This window comes from Cajanus cajan, chromosome 2 (genome assembly GCF_000230855.2).
Source record: "Cajanus cajan strain Asha chromosome 2, NIPB_CcT2T_4, whole genome shotgun sequence".
Taxonomy (NCBI): domain Eukaryota; kingdom Viridiplantae; phylum Streptophyta; class Magnoliopsida; order Fabales; family Fabaceae; genus Cajanus; species Cajanus cajan.
In genome coordinates this window covers 55,261,174-55,279,563 of record NC_138518.1, presented here as the reverse complement: position 1 = coordinate 55,279,563, position 18,390 = coordinate 55,261,174, and the positions used below count along the sequence as shown (strand labels likewise).

Genomic DNA, 18,390 nt, shown 5'->3' with positions numbered 1-18,390 from the left:
ATGATTTAAGAGTAAAAGATTTTCAATTTAACGGTTGAATTTACAAAATTCACATTTAACACTAGTGAAAAAAAAAGGCTTTTAAAATCGGTTATTTTTCACTTTTAAAATCGATTCTGTAACCGATTTTAAAAGTGCCGATTTTGAAAGTTAGACTTTTAAAATCGGTTAAATAACTGATTTTAAAAGATAACTTTTAAGATCGATTATTTTATAACCGATCTTAAAAATCTGTGTTGCAAAAAAAAAAATAAACTGGAACGGGCTGTTCCAGGTTTCCGAAAACGAGTACAGGCCGTTTGGCAGGAGAACGGCCCGTGCTCCTTGCAGTACGGGTCGTTCTGCTTGGAGAACGGCCTGTTCTCCTTGCAGCACGGGTCATTTTCCTTGCAGAACGGCCCGTTCCAGCTACGTAATTTGCTTCCAAATCCGTAATTTGCCCAAAATGAACCTACAGCAAAAATAGAGACAAAAGAAAAGCATTAGAAAACGAAAAGAGACACAAAATAGAGCATGAGAAGACGAAAATAACAACGAAATTTATTAGAAATTGAGAGCACAAGAGAGTAAAAAAATGAATGAAGAAAAAGATTAAAGAGAATGAGAATGGAGGGAAATATAAAAGGTTGCTGACGATACTTTTAAAATCGGTTATTTATGAACCGATTTTGTATACTGCATACAAAATCGGTTCTGAAATAATCGATTTTAAAAGTAGCACTTTTAAAATCGGTTCTTAAATAACCGATTTTAAAAGTAGCACTTTTAAGATCAGTTAAAATTTAACCGATCTTAAAAGTACTTTTAAGATCGGTTATTTAAGAACCGATCTTAAAAGTGTTATTTGATACAACTTTTAAGATCAGTTCTTTTGTAACCGATCTTAAAAGTTGTATCAGACAGCATTTTTAAGATCGATTCTTAAATAACCGATCTTAAAAGTACTTTTAAGATCGGTTAAATTTTAACCGATTTTAAGAGTGTTCATATTATTTACGAAATTACCACCGCGTCACTTTTAAGATCGGTTACCTTATAACCGATCTTAAAACTCCGATTTTAAATCCAATTTTTGCACTAGTGTAATATAAAGTTATTGAGCGGTGTAACACTTAGTAAAATTTATACCATTGTAATTATAACCTCCTCATATATATATATATATATGTATGTGTGTGTGTGTGTGTGTTGTGTGTGTGTATATATATATATATATATATATATATATATATATATATATATATATTAAATGTGACTTTTACAAAGTATTACACTACTCAATAACTTTATATTAAATGTGAATTTGGTAAATCAACTGTTAGATTGAAAGTTCATATCTCTTATAAATTATATATACAAAACATTATATTAATCCAAGATGATTTGATACTTCATTTTTATAAAACAAAATTGATGCAATATATTCATTTCAAAATACACTAAAATATGAGCACTTGGATTATCTTTCAGTTGTTGTTCAATTTTAACAAAATTTGATATACACGTATAAAGTGATATGAACTTTCAATTTAACGGATTTACAAAATTCACATTTAATATAAAGTTATAGAGCGGCATAATACTTAGTAAAAGTTACACCGGTATAATTATAACCCCCTATATTATATATATATATATATATATATATATACAGGGACAGATGCATGTTTGGAATAGTGGGGCACTTGCCCCCACTACTATTTGACATATACATAATCTTTTATCTAAAAAATAATATATTTTAAAAAATAAAAATTATATTCTAATAAAATAAATATATAGATTCAGAAAAAATATTTATTTATTTTATATCTGTCAAATTTTTGAAGGAAATTAATTCTCATGTGATAAAAAAATTTCTTAATAATGAATTAATTTTTTAAAAAGATTAATTATAATATATATGTATATATATATATATATGTCTTAATATTCACATATATAATGAAATATATTAAAATAAATAATTTTTTTATAAAATAAAATTTGTAACATGCATGTTTGTCTTTTGTGTTTTTTATTTATTGTATACGTTGATTGAAAAAATCAAAATAGTAAAATTGTATACATTAATTAAAAAAATCAAAATAAGAAAAATCATAAGATTTATGTTCCATTTAGAATTGTTATTATAAGATATATTTTAAAATAAATTATCATCTAAAAATATATATTAGATATTAAAAATATATTTATATCATAAATAAATTAAAATTTATTTTTATAAAATTTAACATATTTATTTTTATATTTTTAATAGTGTTAAATTATTATAAAATAAGTCTTTATGATTGTAGTTCTACCCAAACATTTAAAAATTGTCTATGATAGATAAATAAGTCATACTTAAAATATATATTTTTAAAGAAAGTTAGGTTCAAACCAACTAAATTATAATAAAATATAGTGTGACCTAATTTATTTTCATCTTTAATACTAATCGTAGATATAAAAAACTTGTAATAAATAATTATAATATATATTTATACCTTTAAAAGATATATAAAATTTTTAATACTCCAAATATATATAAGAAATTAAAAATAAGAAATTAATATAAGAAATTAAAAATAAGAATTAAAAATAATAATTAAAAATAAGAAATTTCTGACGGATTTATAATTCTGTCGGAAATTTCCAACGAAAATATAAATCTGTCAGAAATTTTTGACGGAATATTCTGTCAAAAATTTTTCGTCAGAAATTTCCAACGGATTTAATTTACCATCAGAAGTTTTCGACAGAATTTTCTGTCAGAAAGTTTCCGTCAGAAATTTCTGACAGATTTATATTTCTGTCAGAAATTTTTGATGGAAATATAAATCCGTCAGAAATTTCTAACAGAAATATCTGTCAAAAAATTTCGTCGGAAAGTTCTGACGGATCCATATCTGTCAAAAATTTGAGCGTTAGGAAAGCTCTTGCATTTTTAGCCTGTGTTTAGGGTTTATATAGAACTAAAGCAACCTAACGTGGACAAATGCAAAGTCATTAGATTCCTGACGCTCTGCACAAAGCATTGATTTTTTTGATACTCAAGGACCAAGACAATGACACTCTGCACAAAGTCATTAATTTCTCTGACGCTCTTGGACCAAGGCAATGACATTCTGCATAAAGCATTGATTTTTTTGATGCTCTAGGACAAAGTAATTGATGACACTTTGCACAAAGTATTGATTTTTCTGACGCTCTGAGACAAAGCAATTGATGACACTGCACAAAGCATTGGATTCCTAACGCTCAAGGACCAAGACAATGACACTCTGCACAAAGTTATTAATTTTTCTGACGCTTCTAGGACAAAGCAATTGATGACACTGCACAAAACATTAATTTTTCTAGCGCTCAAGGACCAAGGCAATGACACTCTGTACAAAGTCATTAATTTCTCTAACGCTCTTGGACCAAGGCAATGACACTCTGCATAAAGCATTGATTTTTCTAACGCTCTGGGACAAAGCAATTGATGACACTCTACACAAAGTCATTGGATTCCTTACACAATGAGACAAACTAATTCAATTTTTTTGCACTATATATACACTACATACGATCCAACCCTAAACACACAACAAAAGATCAATTCTCTTCAGCTATTGCATTCTTCAATTTCGTTGCTATTATTTTTCAAGAATTTCTTCTTCATCTTCAACTATGTTGAGAAAACAACATCCCCATAGGTCAAATGAAACTCATCTTATGATAAGTTAATATATATTGCATAATGTTTACAACTAATATTATTCATTAATAACATTCCAATTCTACCATTTTCGCAGACAACAAGTGATCAAGTGATTCAATCTTACTATCATTCCATGCCTACACCTGACTCAAGAATTGAGCATTTGTTGAAGGTTGCTGGCTTTGGCGAGGTTGCAAAAATAAGACATTTTAAATTTTTATTCCAATTTTTATTTGTTTTTCTTTATCAAATAATTTTTATTTTTATTTTATTTCTTATCTATTTTCATACACTTTTTTGCATTTCTCTCTCTCTCTCTTTTTTTTTTTTTTTTTTTTTTTTCTCTTTTTCTCCTTTCACTCATTTCTTCTTTATAAAATACAAGTCAAATACAAGTCTAAGGATATTTGATTTCTATAGATTTGAGCCTTACCTTAGAATTGAGTCACATTTTATAAGTGATGACTTGTTCAAAAGAAGTTATATTTTTTTAAGTAAAAAATAATTTAAACCAATTTTACATTTTCTAAATTTTGATTACATTTTAAAACTGTTAAATTATAGTATTTCATATGTACTAATTAATTTGATTCAAATTATAAATAGATATGTATTTCAGACATTGACGGATTCATATATAATATAGTGGGGGCACTTGCCACCATTATCATTTGATATATACATATTTTTTTAATTAAAAAATAATATATTTTAAAAAATAAAAATTATATTTTAATAAAATAAATAAATATATATATTTAAATTATTGTATGTATAAAATATAAATTTGAAAAAGATGTTTATTTATTTGATATTTATTAAAGTTTTTTTAAAAAGTTTAGTTATAATATATATATATATATATATATATATATATTATAATGCTCATATATATAATGTAATATATTAAAAAAAATATTCTTTGATAAAATAAAATTTTTAACATATATGTTTATCTTTTATATTTTCTATTTATAATATACGTTAATTAAAAAAATTAAAATAAAAAGTATTGAAAGATTTATGTTCTATTTAAATTTTTTAATATAAAATATATTTTAAAATAAATTATCATTTAAAAATTTATATTATACATTAAAAATATGTTTATATCATAAATAAAATAAACTTGATTTTTTTATAAAATTTAATATATTTATTTTTATATTTTTATTAGTGTTAAATTATTATAAAGTAGGTCTTTCAAATTATATTTCTAACTAAATATTTAAAAGATATTTATGACAGATAAATAAGTCGTACATAAAATAAAATTTTTTTGAAAAAAAATTAAGTTCAAATTTATTAAATTATATTATAATCTAATTTAAACTAATTTATTTTTATTTTTAATTATAATTATAAATACAAAAACTTATAAAAAATAATTATAATATATTTATATTTTTAAAAATTATATATAAAATTTTTAATATTATAAATATATAAATAAATTTTATTTTTACTATCTGGATTTCTTACTCAAACATATTAAAGTTAAGATATTTCACATCATTTTAAATCATATTTTCATAAAAGATACCTTTTGTTTTCTTTATTCATTTTCATCGAACAGAACAAAAGTAGTTAATGATTGGACCCATTATAAGTATTGTAATAATTATTGCTTTCAATGTGCCAACTCACAAGGTGTGACGTCCCTATTTGTTTTCTCTTCTTTGTTTTCTATTTACCTAAACATTCTGTAACAGAGGGACTCTGAACGTGTGATAGTGTGAGCCATTCAATTATAAAAAATTAAATTTTATCACATAGTAAAAGTTATTCAAATATACAATGGCAGGTATATATAAAAAGTAAAAATATGATTTATTCCTAATGAATAAAGCTAGACCAGACACAGTTTGATAGGAGTTAAGTGGATGTGAGTCTCTGTTGGAGGATTTTTATGATTTTCTACTTTGATCCTAGTGGTGTTATGGTGGAAAATCTCGTCTAGGATTAAGATAAGAAACTATGCACAACCATAACCAGTGATGAATGCAGGTGTTTTAAACAATGGGAGCAATATTTATATAAATTTATATTTTTGTTTGTTTCTTTTATTACATAAGTTTTTAATTTGCATAATTAAAATTTGAATAATAATTTTCTTAAAATACAGAACTTATACTATTATTAAAATTCATAATAAATAAATAAATTTAATTATTTTAATTAAAACTTGGTTTTATAATGAACAGTTTGAATTGTAACAAAGTTATTATTAACTATTTGTAATTAAAATATTTTTTAAATTTAGTAATAAAAATAAAAGATGGTATATTAAAATAAAATATTAAAAAATTCAAACTCAATTGTAAAGATAAATGCAATGTTGTGCCAAATAAATACTTAAAGAGAGACTTTTTGACCAACTATTATAACATCTCGAACACAACGAGTGAGATCCATAAATTTAGCAATTGAAGATAACTTAATACATGCATGGATTATTAGATATGGCAAGTAGTCATATGTTCATGTAAAATAGTCCTTTCCACACACATACCTTACAAGAGTTTAGAGTTTAGAGTAGTCCTCGTAGAAGAGTTTCTTGAAAAGTTGCATATGTGCTATCTGGAAGTGTATGGACACAATAACAGATCCATCGCCCTCTGGGCTCAGAAGAATCAGTGCCCTATCATGTGAATTCACATACCCTAAACCAAAATATATAGGCTTTCCCCACCCAAAATCTGCTTCATACACCGGCAAGCTCATCCAGCTTGTTATCTGAATATTAGGATTCCCTGGAAAATGAGCAAGGCTACGTTCTCCTTGTCCCATGAAGAATGCCCTTATGCAATCTAAGTGTTCCTGCCCTAATACAGCCTCTGATTGTGACCTTATGTACTCATTTGAAACCATTTCATTTGCTTCTCTTACTTTTTGGGCAGCATAGCTCAATGGTTTCGACATAATTTCTCCAGCGTAACATTTTGGTGTCACTGTTGCCACCAAAGCATTCCCAAAATAGTTCCTAGGAAGAGGAGGAATTAGTCTATTGCGAATATCCACATTGAACCTAAGTAGAGTTGGTTGCTTCTCATCAAGTTCACGAGCCTTTGATGCACATCTCCATATATGAGCAGTGATAGCTTCAAATCTGCTATAATGTCTCGACCCTTCTTTCACGGGTTGCTCATTGGCCTTCTTCTTCAGCTTCTCCACTTGTTTAGCTGTTAGCTTCAATAACACAGCCCTTGTCTTCTTCTTTTTCTCAGCAGCATCATCGGAGGTTCCAAGTTTCAGCGGAAGAGGCTTCAACTCTGGGTGATCAAAGCGTGGTGATGAAGGTGAACGTTGGAATATTAGTGCTGTTCTATCCAAAAAAGATGGCATTTCATGTGGCTCTAGTGTCTCTCCTCGAGTCACCTTTGCCCATGAATTGATGAATCGAATATGAGCAAGCCCATCAGACAAAACATGAGAGTTAGCCGATCCAATGGCAAAGCCTTCACCACCATGGAACCTTGTCAGTTGCACAAACAACAAAGGAAGCTCCTCTATAGGTTGTGTAGTGTAATCAATCTTTGGAACGAGTTCCTTGATGGATTCAGAAGGTGAAAAGTCTCCATAATCACTCATTGATTTTGTGGTTTCAGCTTCAAGAAATGTGACTCCCTTTGCATTGCAATCCAATTCCATTCGACCACTTTCTGTTAAGCTCAATCTGCCAGCTATTGGATAGTAGAACACTAAAATTTTGCTGAGTGACTTTATCATCTTCTCAGTGGTGTTGTGGTTGTGCTTTGCTTTGTAAATATAGATATTGGGTGTGTGACCCAAACGCACCACTTGGTCGTAATCTGATAACCTTAAACGAGTCTCGGGAGTTTCTTCACTTGGAACAACACAATAAGATGCAACAATGTTTAACATTTTTGTCCTTGTAGAGGTTGCGGATATGGAAGAGTTTAGATCTGAGGAGTTTTAAATAAGAAAATTGATTTTTGAGATAGTGAAGGAAAACAGAGGCACGGGTTTATAAGATAGAATGGTAGTATTGCTCTGTTAATCATGATACAATGATGTAGTATGCCTATTTATAGGCCAGCTTTTGAGATAGTGAAGTAAAATTATTTCTAGCTTAGTCTTTTTTTTTTTTTTTTTTTTTTTTTTTATACAGCATTCTCTAGTTTTTTTTATACAGCATTCTCTAGAATTTAACAAGATAATTATGGAATTTGTATCAGCAGCCAATACTCCTCTTTGGAGCGAATTTTGGGAACTCCGAGTATAATCTACAATTATATAAATTGTATTGTTTTTGCGTAGAAACACTCCTCTTGTTACTCCTTCTTTATAATTTTCAGAGTCTTCGGTGCCGATCGAATACTATCTCCAATGGGTGGGGAGGGTACCTGCAAAGGCACTTCGACGATCAAGTAAGTGTTCGGTATAGAGCAATAAAGGTTTTATATTGGATAAAACGTACCTCATTTATTACCCATCACCTGTGTATTTATAATGATGTATTGGGCCTGGTGGACCTTCTGTCTTGGGAGATGATAGACTATGGCCAAGGCCAAGGAATCCAAGAGGTGATATACTAAAAGAACCAAGAGGAATGGGATGATCTTAAAGACCTTTTTCTTATGTTTGTACATATAGTAGCTCTTTTGTATAGGTTATTTTTGCCTTTGTATTTGTGAGGCACTTTACTTACTTTTTCTAGTGTTTGTATATTGATTTTAAGGTAGGCTACTTGGAGAGTTTAACTCCATTTAACCTCCCTAGTTGATACATTCATTTTGTATTTTTTCAGTAGAGAAAAGGGAGTGACATTTAGCAATACTTGAGGGTGTGACTAGTAATTGGGTCAGAACTGGGCCTATGCAAAATTTTGCATATTGGACTCATTTTGCTCCTAATTTTTCATAGATTTGATTTAGCTAGGTCTCATCATCATATGATGAACCTAACTAAACCAAATCAAATATTTTTGAAATAAATCTTGGAGCAATTTGGAGCCAAGGCCGCCTAGCATTCTCTTTTGTTCATGGCCGAAAATTACTAGTTTTCCTTCTAGTTTTTGAAGCTTCTCCTCCAAGTTTCTAAACCATTGTAAGTTAGGCTGACTTTACCATGGTTCTTAAGTGAACCATGGTCAAGGATAGCTTCTCCTACAAGTTTTAGAAACCATATGGATGGTTAGCTACACCTTACCATGGTTCCTAGTGAACCATGGTTAAGGTTAGCTTCTCCTAGAAGCTACCTCCCCTATATATTTGTAAAACCCTCTCTTGTAATCACTTTTGGACATTTATGAGAAAAAGAATTCAGAATTCTCTCTCATTTTTCAAGAGTCAAATTCGTGAGAACCTTCTCCTAGGTTTTCTCTCACGGTTCCTTCTCCTAGAAGCTTGGTTCCTCAAGCTTCTCCACTTCTTCAAGAGGTAACCGAACCTCTCTTAGGTGCTTCCCCACCATTGGAGAATCCTCCAAGGTGATTCCGCCACCTTCAAGGAGTTCAACCTCATGGAGCATTTCGGTCCTTGCATGGAAAGCTTGGAAGAATATCAATCCTCTCCAAGTACTTCCATCAGGAGATGGGTAATGTCTTTGGTTAACCTTAATCTCTCTTAATTAGACGTGATAATCATTGCATAATAGATATCCTAATCTGCCATGTGTTCTCTGTGAGTTGTCCTTCTTTTGGATCTTCGGCAAAGCTTAAGGCCAAAGGGGTATTCGGCCAAGCTTATGGCCGAAGGGGAGTTCGGCTCAGCTTAAGGCTGAAAGGAGGGTTCGGCCAAGCCTAAGGCCGAAAAGGGTATTCGGCCATTCTTGAACCCGAAGAGGTGTTCGGTCATGGTTTGAACCGAGGGGTGATTTGAGCGCCTCCTCTTGATGGTCTTTTGCCCAGTTCTGAAGTCTTCACTTTGTTTTGGGTAAAGTACTCGGTTGTCCCTAAGGCCGAACAGGGTCTCGGCCAAGTCCAAGACTGAACAGGATTTCGTCCAAGTCCAAGGCCGAAGGGGTAATACGTGGAGATTTTGTTGGTTTAGGTGCTTGTCTCGGCCTAGGATTCGGCCGAGAGGGTGTTTACTAGTACACTGCCCCCCAAGCCCAAGGATGAAAGACGAAGGAGTTTGAGAATTTTTAGGGTTTTGGTGTTGAAGGGGGGTGTTCTGGCACGTGCACCTCGGGAGTCGTGCCCTTTCATGTCATGATTGTGACCGTTGCATGCTTTGGCTGCCTTTGGGTTTCGTGCCCTGAGGTTGTGTCCTTTCGTTTCCAAAAGCATTTATGAGGGGCTTTTGGGATGCCGGGGATTTTCCTATATATAGGGTGGTATGGTCACCACCCTTGTCGCGCTTCCTTCATAATATACACTCTGCCCCGACACCCTCATTGCTTGTAAGCCAAGTACTCATTTTCTAAGGTAGGTTCGATTTAGCTTTCAGTCGGGTCACTTGGTTTTAATGGCAACTGAAAGGGTAACCTTGTCATCTGGGTTTTTGTCCGATGCGAGGGTCTCGGCACGTAACGCCAAGGCCGAGGTGTTTGAGGGTTATCCTAGAAGCTTGGGGCTAAGTAGTGGCATCCGGAAGTTCCTCATCCGACTCAGACCTTCCCGATGCTGAGATGAGCCCTCGGGATTATAGGCAAAAATTTCCCCAGTGTGAGATGTCGGGATATGAATGGGTTGATGGTGAAGTTGCGGCGTACTTCTCGCGTTTTTATGAGAGGTGTACATGTAATTAATCTCCTCTTTTTGATTTCTTCTTTTTGAAAATTGTAATAGAGTAAGTTAGGAAAGATAAAGAATAAAAGTTTTTCAAATTTGATAAATGTTGGTTGATCTATAAGGGGTATTTTCATGGGTTTACCTGGTTCAAGTCTACCGGTCTGTTAGGATGCCTCAGCTGTATACATCACTGCACTTCCACTTGACACCTATCGTTAATTGTGGAACGGCTCCTTAGTGTGTTTACATTGGCCCGGTGGGAAGATTCGGATCCCTACCCGTTTATGTTGCGTTGGTGCCGATCCGAAGGCCCTGGGGGAGCCGACCTGGTGTTTCTTACGAAACAGGAAGGTCAGGGGGATTTCTTTTACATGTACGAGTGTTTCTTTCGAGAGCTCGGCATGTCCCTCCCTTTGGATGATTTCCAAATGGGAGTACTTCGTGTGTTGAACGTTGTGCCGACCCAATTGCATCCGAATGGGTGGGCTTATATGCAAGCGTTTCGAGTCCTTTGTAAATACCACTATATAGAGCCTAGTGTCGGTTTATTTTTACATTTTTTCTGTACTCGTCCCTCCAATAAATCAGTTAAGTGGCTATCCTTGATTAGGCATGCCGATCGGCCGCTTCTGAGGCCTTTTACTTCATCTTTTAAAGGGTTTAAATCAGGGTTTGTGAAAGTAATCATAGACCCCGTTGCCGGCCAGAGTTGTTTCTACGATGCTGAGCAGAAGCCCCTTTTCCCCTTTTATTGGACTCAGCAGCCTCAAAAATACGATGATTTTCCGGTGGAGATGATGATCGAGGCCGAGGTTTCGGCCTTAAATTACTTGAAAGAATTACCTCGGGGGATCCCTGCTCGGTTTCTGGTGCTTTTGCCCAAATCACCTCGGCCTCGCTTTGAATTAGAGGGTATGTATTTGTTTTCCCTATCGGTCGTTCTTGTTAAGTTGATGTGTGACTGTTTGATTTTTGCAGGCTGGATGGCGCAATACGGTCTCGGATTATCCTACCGTCAAGCGATGAGGAATTGAGCCCCGGCAGGGACCTCGGCTTACGACCACCGCAACGTGGCTATTGATCAGGTTTCAGGAATCGCCGCTGCCCCTCAGCCTACTCCCCGAGACGTAGTGTTTTATGACCCCAATCCAAAAAAGAAAAGGGACAAGGGTAAAAGGAAGGCCGATGCGACTGGAGGGGAGACAAATCGGCCTAAGCATCGTCGAGCCAAGGGGCTTTCAACGGACTTGGCCATCCCTTCAGCCATCTTTGCCAAAGATTTCTTATCCGAAGAGGTTCAGCCAGCCCGGATGATGTCTTCGGACTTGCTCTCGGAGTAGGGTCACTGGATGCTTGACTTTGCCGCTCCTTCGGCTCAATGGGCCATGGCTTGCGAATTGTAGATCCGGGCCACGGCGATACTCCGGAAGTTAGCCTTGGAGCCGATGGCCGACATTTATAACCTCCAGAGGAATTTGGAGGAAACGAAGACATTCTTCCAACAATCGGTTGAGGCCCATGAAGCCACCTCCAACGAGAAGCTAGCATTGGAGGCCGAGGTGGCTCGATTAAAAGAGTCCTTAGGTGAGATGGGGGGCTGGGCGATTGCGGCGGAGGACGCCGAATGGATGAGGGTCCGAGAGGTGCAAGAGATCACGGCTCGGGAACAACAGGCCAAGGCCGATGCCGAGGCTGCCATGGCTGCATTCCGGACCAATTGTGAGAATAAAATAATCAATGAGCATGAGGCCGAATTTTGGCATGCGGTTCGACAAGCCACCCACTTCGGCACCTTTCCTCCCAACTTCTCCTTCGAACTGAGCAAGGATTTTTTCCGTGGAGTGTTCTTGGATTTTGCCGATGCCGACGACGATGTTAAGCCGGATGAAGTGGCTCCCCCTCGTTCAGCCGCCCCTGAGGATCCCAGGGCTACTATGAACGATGATGAGGAGACCGAGCAGACCACCCATGCCGATTGATGGGCTTTGGCTTTTTGTTTTTTGCTTGTACATCTGTTTTGATGAAGATGTATAGATATAGGGTGCTTTTTGTTACCTTTACTTTTGATTCTTTTGGGCCATCCGAGCCATATCATGATTGTACCTTTCGGCCAATAACGCCGCTTCGACCATATAGCCTTTTAATGAATTGTTTTGCTTTTGCTCATTTGGATTCTACCTTGTTTCTTGACTCATTTAAATCAACTAAGTAATCAAGGTGTCCCGGATCCATGTTGGTTAACAGAGAAAGGTAACTAGGATAAATTTTGTTCATTATTGGCCGAAAGGGGGGAGAATACCTGGTTATTCTCGAGCGAGCCATGGGCGCTCAGAAGGTTATTGAGCATTCAACCTTGGGTTAACGTAGGCGCTCGGGTAGGGGTAATGTTCGGCCTTGAACTGAATTGTTCATCTCTGGCCGAGTATAAGCATTAGGGTGGACTTGGATTGTTCATCCTTGACTGAGAGGGTGGTCGGGAGAGGTTGAGTTATTTACCTTGAGCGAGTGGTAGGTACTCGAAAGGGATTAAGTTATTCTTCCTTGGCCAAGTAGTAGGTACTCGGGAGGGATAATCCAACCTTGGCCGAGTTAGGGTACTCGGGAGGGATTGAGTTATTCCTCCTTGGCCGAGTAGTAGATACTCGGGAGGGATTATTATTCAACCTTGGCCGAGTCAGGGTGCTCGGGAGGGATTAAGTTTTTCACCATGACCGAGTAGCAGGTACTCGAGAGGGATTAAGTTATTCCTCCTTGGCCGAGTAGTAGGTGCTCGGGAGGGATTATTATTCAACCTTGACCGAGAGGGTCTCTTGGGAGGATTAAGTTTTTCACCTTAACCGAGTAGTAGGTACTCGGGAGGGATTAAGTTTTTCACCTTGACCGAGTAGTAGGTACTCGGGAGGGATTAAGTTATTCCTCCTTGGCCGAGTAGTAGGTGCTCAGGAGGGATTATTATTCAACCTTGACCGAGAGGGTCTCTCGGGAGGATTAAGTTTTTCACCTTGACTGAGTAGTAGGTACTCGGGAGGGATTAAGTTTTTCACCTTGACCGAGTAGTAGGTAATCAGGAGGGATTAAGTTATTCCTCCTTAGCCGAGTAGTAAGTACTCAGGAGGGATTTTGTGGTTCAACCTTGGCCGAGTAGTAGGTACTCGGGAGGGATTTTTGTTCAACCTTGGCCAAGTAGTAGGTACTCGGGAGGGATTTTGTGGTTCAACCTTGGTCGAGTAGTAGGTACTCGGGAGGGATTTTTGTTCAACCTTGGCCGAGTAGTAAGTACTCGGGAGGGATTCTTGTTAGTCTCTAAGATTAGCTTGCGAGCAATTGTAAAAGTTTTGCAAAAAAAGGGGGTTTGTTTCATTGATGGTGTGCCTCGTTAAAAACCTTTCCTCAGTAAAACCTCTTAACATTTTTATATGAGGAAAAAACCTGGGAAAGGAAAAGAGTGTACCGAAATAATCACATAGCGATTGCTAACTAAAGTAGTGCTTCAAATGCGTGACATTCCAAGTCCGTGGGATGATCTTCCCATTGAGCTCTTCAAGCTTGTAAGCTCCGTTGTGAGATTGTGCCTTATTCAGAAAGGGCCATCCCAATTGGGGGCCAGCTTTTCTTGAGCTTTTTCTCTTCTTACTTCTCCCACTACTCTCTAGACAAGGTCGCCTGGGTGGAATTCTCGTGGCTTGATTTTAGTCCTGTGCTTTCGGGAAACTCGTGCTCTACAGACTTCCATGTTGATGAATGCCCGACCACGTGCTTCCTCAATCAAGTCGAGTTCTATGTTGAGTGCTTCAGTGTTGGCTTCTTCAGTGAATTATTTTCGTTTGAGAGAGGGTTCCCCTATCTCCAGCAGGATCATGGCATCGGTTCCGTATGCTAACCGAAAGGGTGTTTCCTTGGTCGAGCTCTGTGGAGTGCATCTATAGGCTCACAAAATTTCATGCAAGTGGTCAGGCCATTGTCCCTTAGCTTGTCCGAGACGTCTTTTTAACTCTTTGAGAATAACTTTGTTAGCTGCCTCTGCCTGCCCGTCCGATTGGGGATGCTCCACCGATGTCACCCGGTGTTTGATCTGAAGTCCTTTGAGGAATTCGTTGAAACGACGATCCTTGAATTGTAGGTCGTTGTCTGTAATGAGGGCGTATACCTCGAACCGGGTAATAACGTTCTTCCAAAAGAATTTTTGCATTGTTTGCTGAAATAGTGGCAACTGCTTCTGCCTCGATCCACTTGGTGAAATGGTCGACTGCCACTATGAGGAACTTGACTTGGCCCTTTGCTGGTGGGAATGGCCCTAGGATATCCATACCCCATACGGAGAAGGGTCAGGGGGTCATGATGAATTGTAGGCATTCGGCTGGCAAGTTTGTTAACGGGTCGTGTTGCTGGCATGGTTGGCATTGTTGCACGAACTTGGTACAATCAACCGTTAGAGTTGGCCAATAATACCCAATTCGGATAACCTTTGCTGCAAGAGTTCGTCCCCCCTAGTGAGTTCCGCATATGACTTCGTGGATTTCTTAGAGGACATAATGCGCTTGTTCGAGTGTTAAGCATTTGAGAAGGGGTGACGAGATGCCCCGTTTATATAGCTCTCCAGCTATTAAGGTGTATCGCGCGGCCATGGTTCTCATTTTCTTGACTTCAAGGGGGTCTTCGGGTAGCTCTCCAGTCAAAAGGTGGTTAACTATACCATTCATCCAGCATGGGTTTCCTTGCTGAACCTGCAAGCATTCGGCTTCCACAATGCTTGGGTTTTGCAGTTCTTACTCATGCTACACAAATGGCTAGTCTTTTTGCTGCTCGCTAGCTTGGCCAGCTGGTTGGCTCTCGCGTTAAGTTCCCGGGGTGTGTGCTCAACGTGAACGTCGTTGAACTTGTTCTTCAGCTTCTGAAAGGCATGAAAGTACAAGAGTAGTGTTGGCTCTTTGATTTGGAAGGTGCCGTTGACCTGTCTTGTTACCACTTGCGAGTCACTCCAACACTTGACTCTCTTGATGCCTAGGTCATCTGCCAATCGTAGACCAGCGAGAAGGGCCTCGTACTCAGCTTGGTTGTTGGAAGTCTTAAAGTCGAATCGTAGTGACTGCTTGACCACCACTTTACCCGGACCTTCGAGTATAATGTCGACTCCACTACCTTGTTGATTTGATGACCCGTCTACGTGCAGGGTCCATACGTGCGGCTCGGGGAGTACCTCCGAGGTGAATTCGTTTATGAAGTCGGCCATGCTCTGTGCCTTGATGGGTCCCCTTGGTTCAAAGCGGATATCGAATTGCGATAGCTCTATGGACCAAGCAACCATTCGACCGACCAGTTCAAGCTTCTGCAAGACCTTAACAATCGGGCTATCCGTTTTGACGAGGACTCTGTGGCTCTAGAAATAGCGCCGGAGGCGTCTGGCTATGTGTACGAGAGCTAAAACTGTCTTCTCGAGATGCTGATATCTCGTTTCGGCTTCCTACAAGACTCAGCTGACGAAGTATACTGGCATTTGCTCCGTTTTCTCTTGCACCAACGTTGTGTTGATGGCTTTGTCCGATACCAAGATATATATGATCATATCTAGCTCGGAGTCTGGCTTGGCCAGCAAAGGCGGAGCCGTGAGCATCGTTTTGAAGTCTTGAAATGCTGATTCACACTCTTCGGTCCACTGGAATTTGGTTGCCTTCTTCAACAAAGACATCATGGGTCTTGATTTTTCCACCATGCAGGGCAGGAAACGAGCCAGGGAAGTGATGCGCCCGGCCAGTCGTTGTACTTCTTTCACACTATGGGGGCTCCTCATGTTGATAATGGCCTGGCATTTGTCAGGGTTGGCTTCTATACCTCTTCTTGACAACATGAAGCCCAAGAATTTTCCACTGGCAACCCCGAAAGTGCATTTTGTCAGGTTCAACCGCATGTGATGTCGTCTTACTTCGTCAAAAATTGTACGAAGGTCTTTCAGGTGGTCGTCGGCCGAAGTAGACTTGATCACCATATCATCCACATATACTTCCAAGCATGTTCCTATCTACCGACGAAAAATCTTATCCATGAGTCGCTGGTAGGTCGCCTTGGCGTTCCTTAAATCGAATGGCATTACTTTGTAACAAAAGTTAGCCGAATCAGTGATGAACGCCGTTTTTCCCTTGTTAGGCGGGTACATGGGTATTTAATTATACCCTGAGTATGCGTAAAGAAAACTCAATCTTTGGTGGCCAGCCGCTCTGTCAACTAGAGCATCAATGTGGGTTAGGGGGTAAGCATCTTTCGGACATGCCTTATTTAGATTGGTATAGTCGGTGCACATCCGCCATTTGTCGTTTGCCTTCTTGACCATAACCACGTTGGCCAACCAAGTGGAGTACTTGACTTCCCTGATAAATCCCGCTTGAAGTAGCTTGGTAGTCTCTTCTCTTACTTCCTGAGCCCTGTCTCCTCTCATCTTTCTTTTCTTCTGTGTGATGGGTTTGGCGTCTCGCACACTAAGAGCGGTGGCAGTCGAAGCTTGGGTTGAGGCCCGACATATCAGCCGCTGTCCAAGCGAATAAGTCCGAGTACTTCAGTAGGACTTGCTTGATGTCTCTTGCCTCGGCTTCCGTCAATTGGGAACTCAAATAAGTGACTTGTTCTTCATTCCTTCCGAGTTGAAACGGGATCGTTATTTCTATTGGTTCGACCCTATGCTCAACTTCCATTCTTGGGTCAAGTTCCAGGTCTTCAATCGGCTTTTGCTGGCCGACATCGCCGATGACATTGACATCTCGGCTTGGCTTTGGAGTTGGTTGTACTTTTAGGCTGGCGAAGTAACATTCGCGGGCCATCTTTTGATCGGCGTGCAAAGTGATGATCGTTCTTTCTTTCGAGGGGAACTTCATAGCTAAGTGGGAGTGGAAACGATGGCTCGGAGCTTGTTCAGGGAGGGCCAGCCCAATAGGATGTTGTACGAGGTGTTAGCATGCACTACCACGTATCGTACTTTAATCCTTCGTCTTTGGTGGTCGTCCCCGAAGTAGGTATATAGGTCTATTGTTCCCCGAGTGTCCACTCTTTTGCCAGAAAATCCCACCAAGGGCTCGTCATAAGGTGTCAACTCTTGTTCAGGAATGTCGAGCTGCTCGAATATCTTCCAGTATAAGATATCAGCTGAGCTTCCTTGATCAACAAGCGTCTTTTTCACAATACAGTTGTTGATCTCCACACTAATAACCATGGGGTCATCTTGCACTGGGTCGACACCTTGAAAGTCTCGATCAGTAAATGTAATAAAGGGCATGTGGATCGAAGCTGCTCGCCCTACAGCGTTTACCGACTTGATTGCCCGCAAGTGTCTCTTACGGGCTGAGGACGTGCTTCCCCTCCTGCGAATCCTCCAGCAATTGTGTTAATTACTCTTCTGGGTTGATTCCGGTCTTGTTGCTGTTCGTTTCTCTTCGGAGACCTACTTCGTTCCCGGGATCTATGTCTCAGAGGTGCCCTTTCACGGTTCCTCTTCCAGACTCCCTCTTATCCTGGTAGTTTTCGTATCTCTTTCTTCCTGAGGGTTGGGTGAAGTTTTGAAGGTGGCCTGACTTAACAAAATCTTTGATGCGATCTCGGAGGGCTGTGCATTCTTTCGTGGTGTGCCCTCGGTTCTTGTGAAACTAGCATGTCTTGGTCTTGTCCGCGTGGGGTGGAGTCATAGCACGTCGGGGTATCGCAAGGATTTCTATGGCCAATGCTTGCTCCAACACCTTGGTCCTGCTGGCGTTGAGCGGCGTGTACTGTGCGTATCAGGGCACCCTGTTGGTTCTTTCTCGATCAGGCACATCGCGAGGACGAGACCTCGGAGGGTGCTCATTTTTAGCTTCTTTCTTTCCGAGGAAAAGGTCAGATCTATTTTGATTTCTGTATTCGGCCAGCTCTTCCATCTGCATGTACTTAGTGGCTCTTTGTCTGAGGTCATCTAGATCTCGGGGCGACTTTTTGCATAGGCTATTTACAAAAGGGCCTGGCCTCAATGCCGTGATAAGGTGGTGTA

The 18,390-nt window shown here is 38.5% G+C and overlaps 2 protein-coding genes across 2 annotated transcripts; both read right to left on the bottom strand.

Moving 5' to 3' along the window:
* Positions 1 to 131: 131 nt before the first annotated feature.
* Positions 132 to 7,725, bottom strand: LOC109790796 (hydroxycinnamoyl-CoA:piscidic acid hydroxycinnamoyltransferase). Its single transcript, XM_020350031.3, has 2 exons — positions 6,201 to 7,725; positions 132 to 451 (listed from the first exon to the last, which is right to left on the bottom strand). Exon 1 carries the CDS (start codon positions 7,571 to 7,573, stop codon positions 6,212 to 6,214), a length of 1,362 nt encoding a protein of 453 aa, XP_020205620.2. The 5' UTR covers positions 7,574 to 7,725; the 3' UTR covers positions 132 to 451; positions 6,201 to 6,211.
* A 7,356-nt stretch (positions 7,726 to 15,081) lies between these two features.
* Positions 15,082 to 15,690, bottom strand: LOC145955055 (uncharacterized). The gene has a single exon (XM_083069753.1). The coding sequence runs from the start codon at positions 15,688 to 15,690 to the stop codon at positions 15,082 to 15,084; it is 609 nt and encodes a 202-aa protein (XP_082925879.1).
* Between the last annotated feature and the right edge of the window lie 2,700 nt (positions 15,691 to 18,390).

Bases quoted from the DNA above. Each gene is read 5' to 3' on its own strand.
- LOC145955055 (XM_083069753.1), bottom strand. From the start codon at position 15,690: ATGGTTGCTTGGTCCATAGAGCTATCGCAATTCGATATCCGCTTTGAA.
- LOC109790796 (XM_020350031.3), bottom strand. From the start codon at position 7,573: ATGTTAAACATTGTTGCATCTTATTGTGTTGTTCCAAGTGAAGAAACT.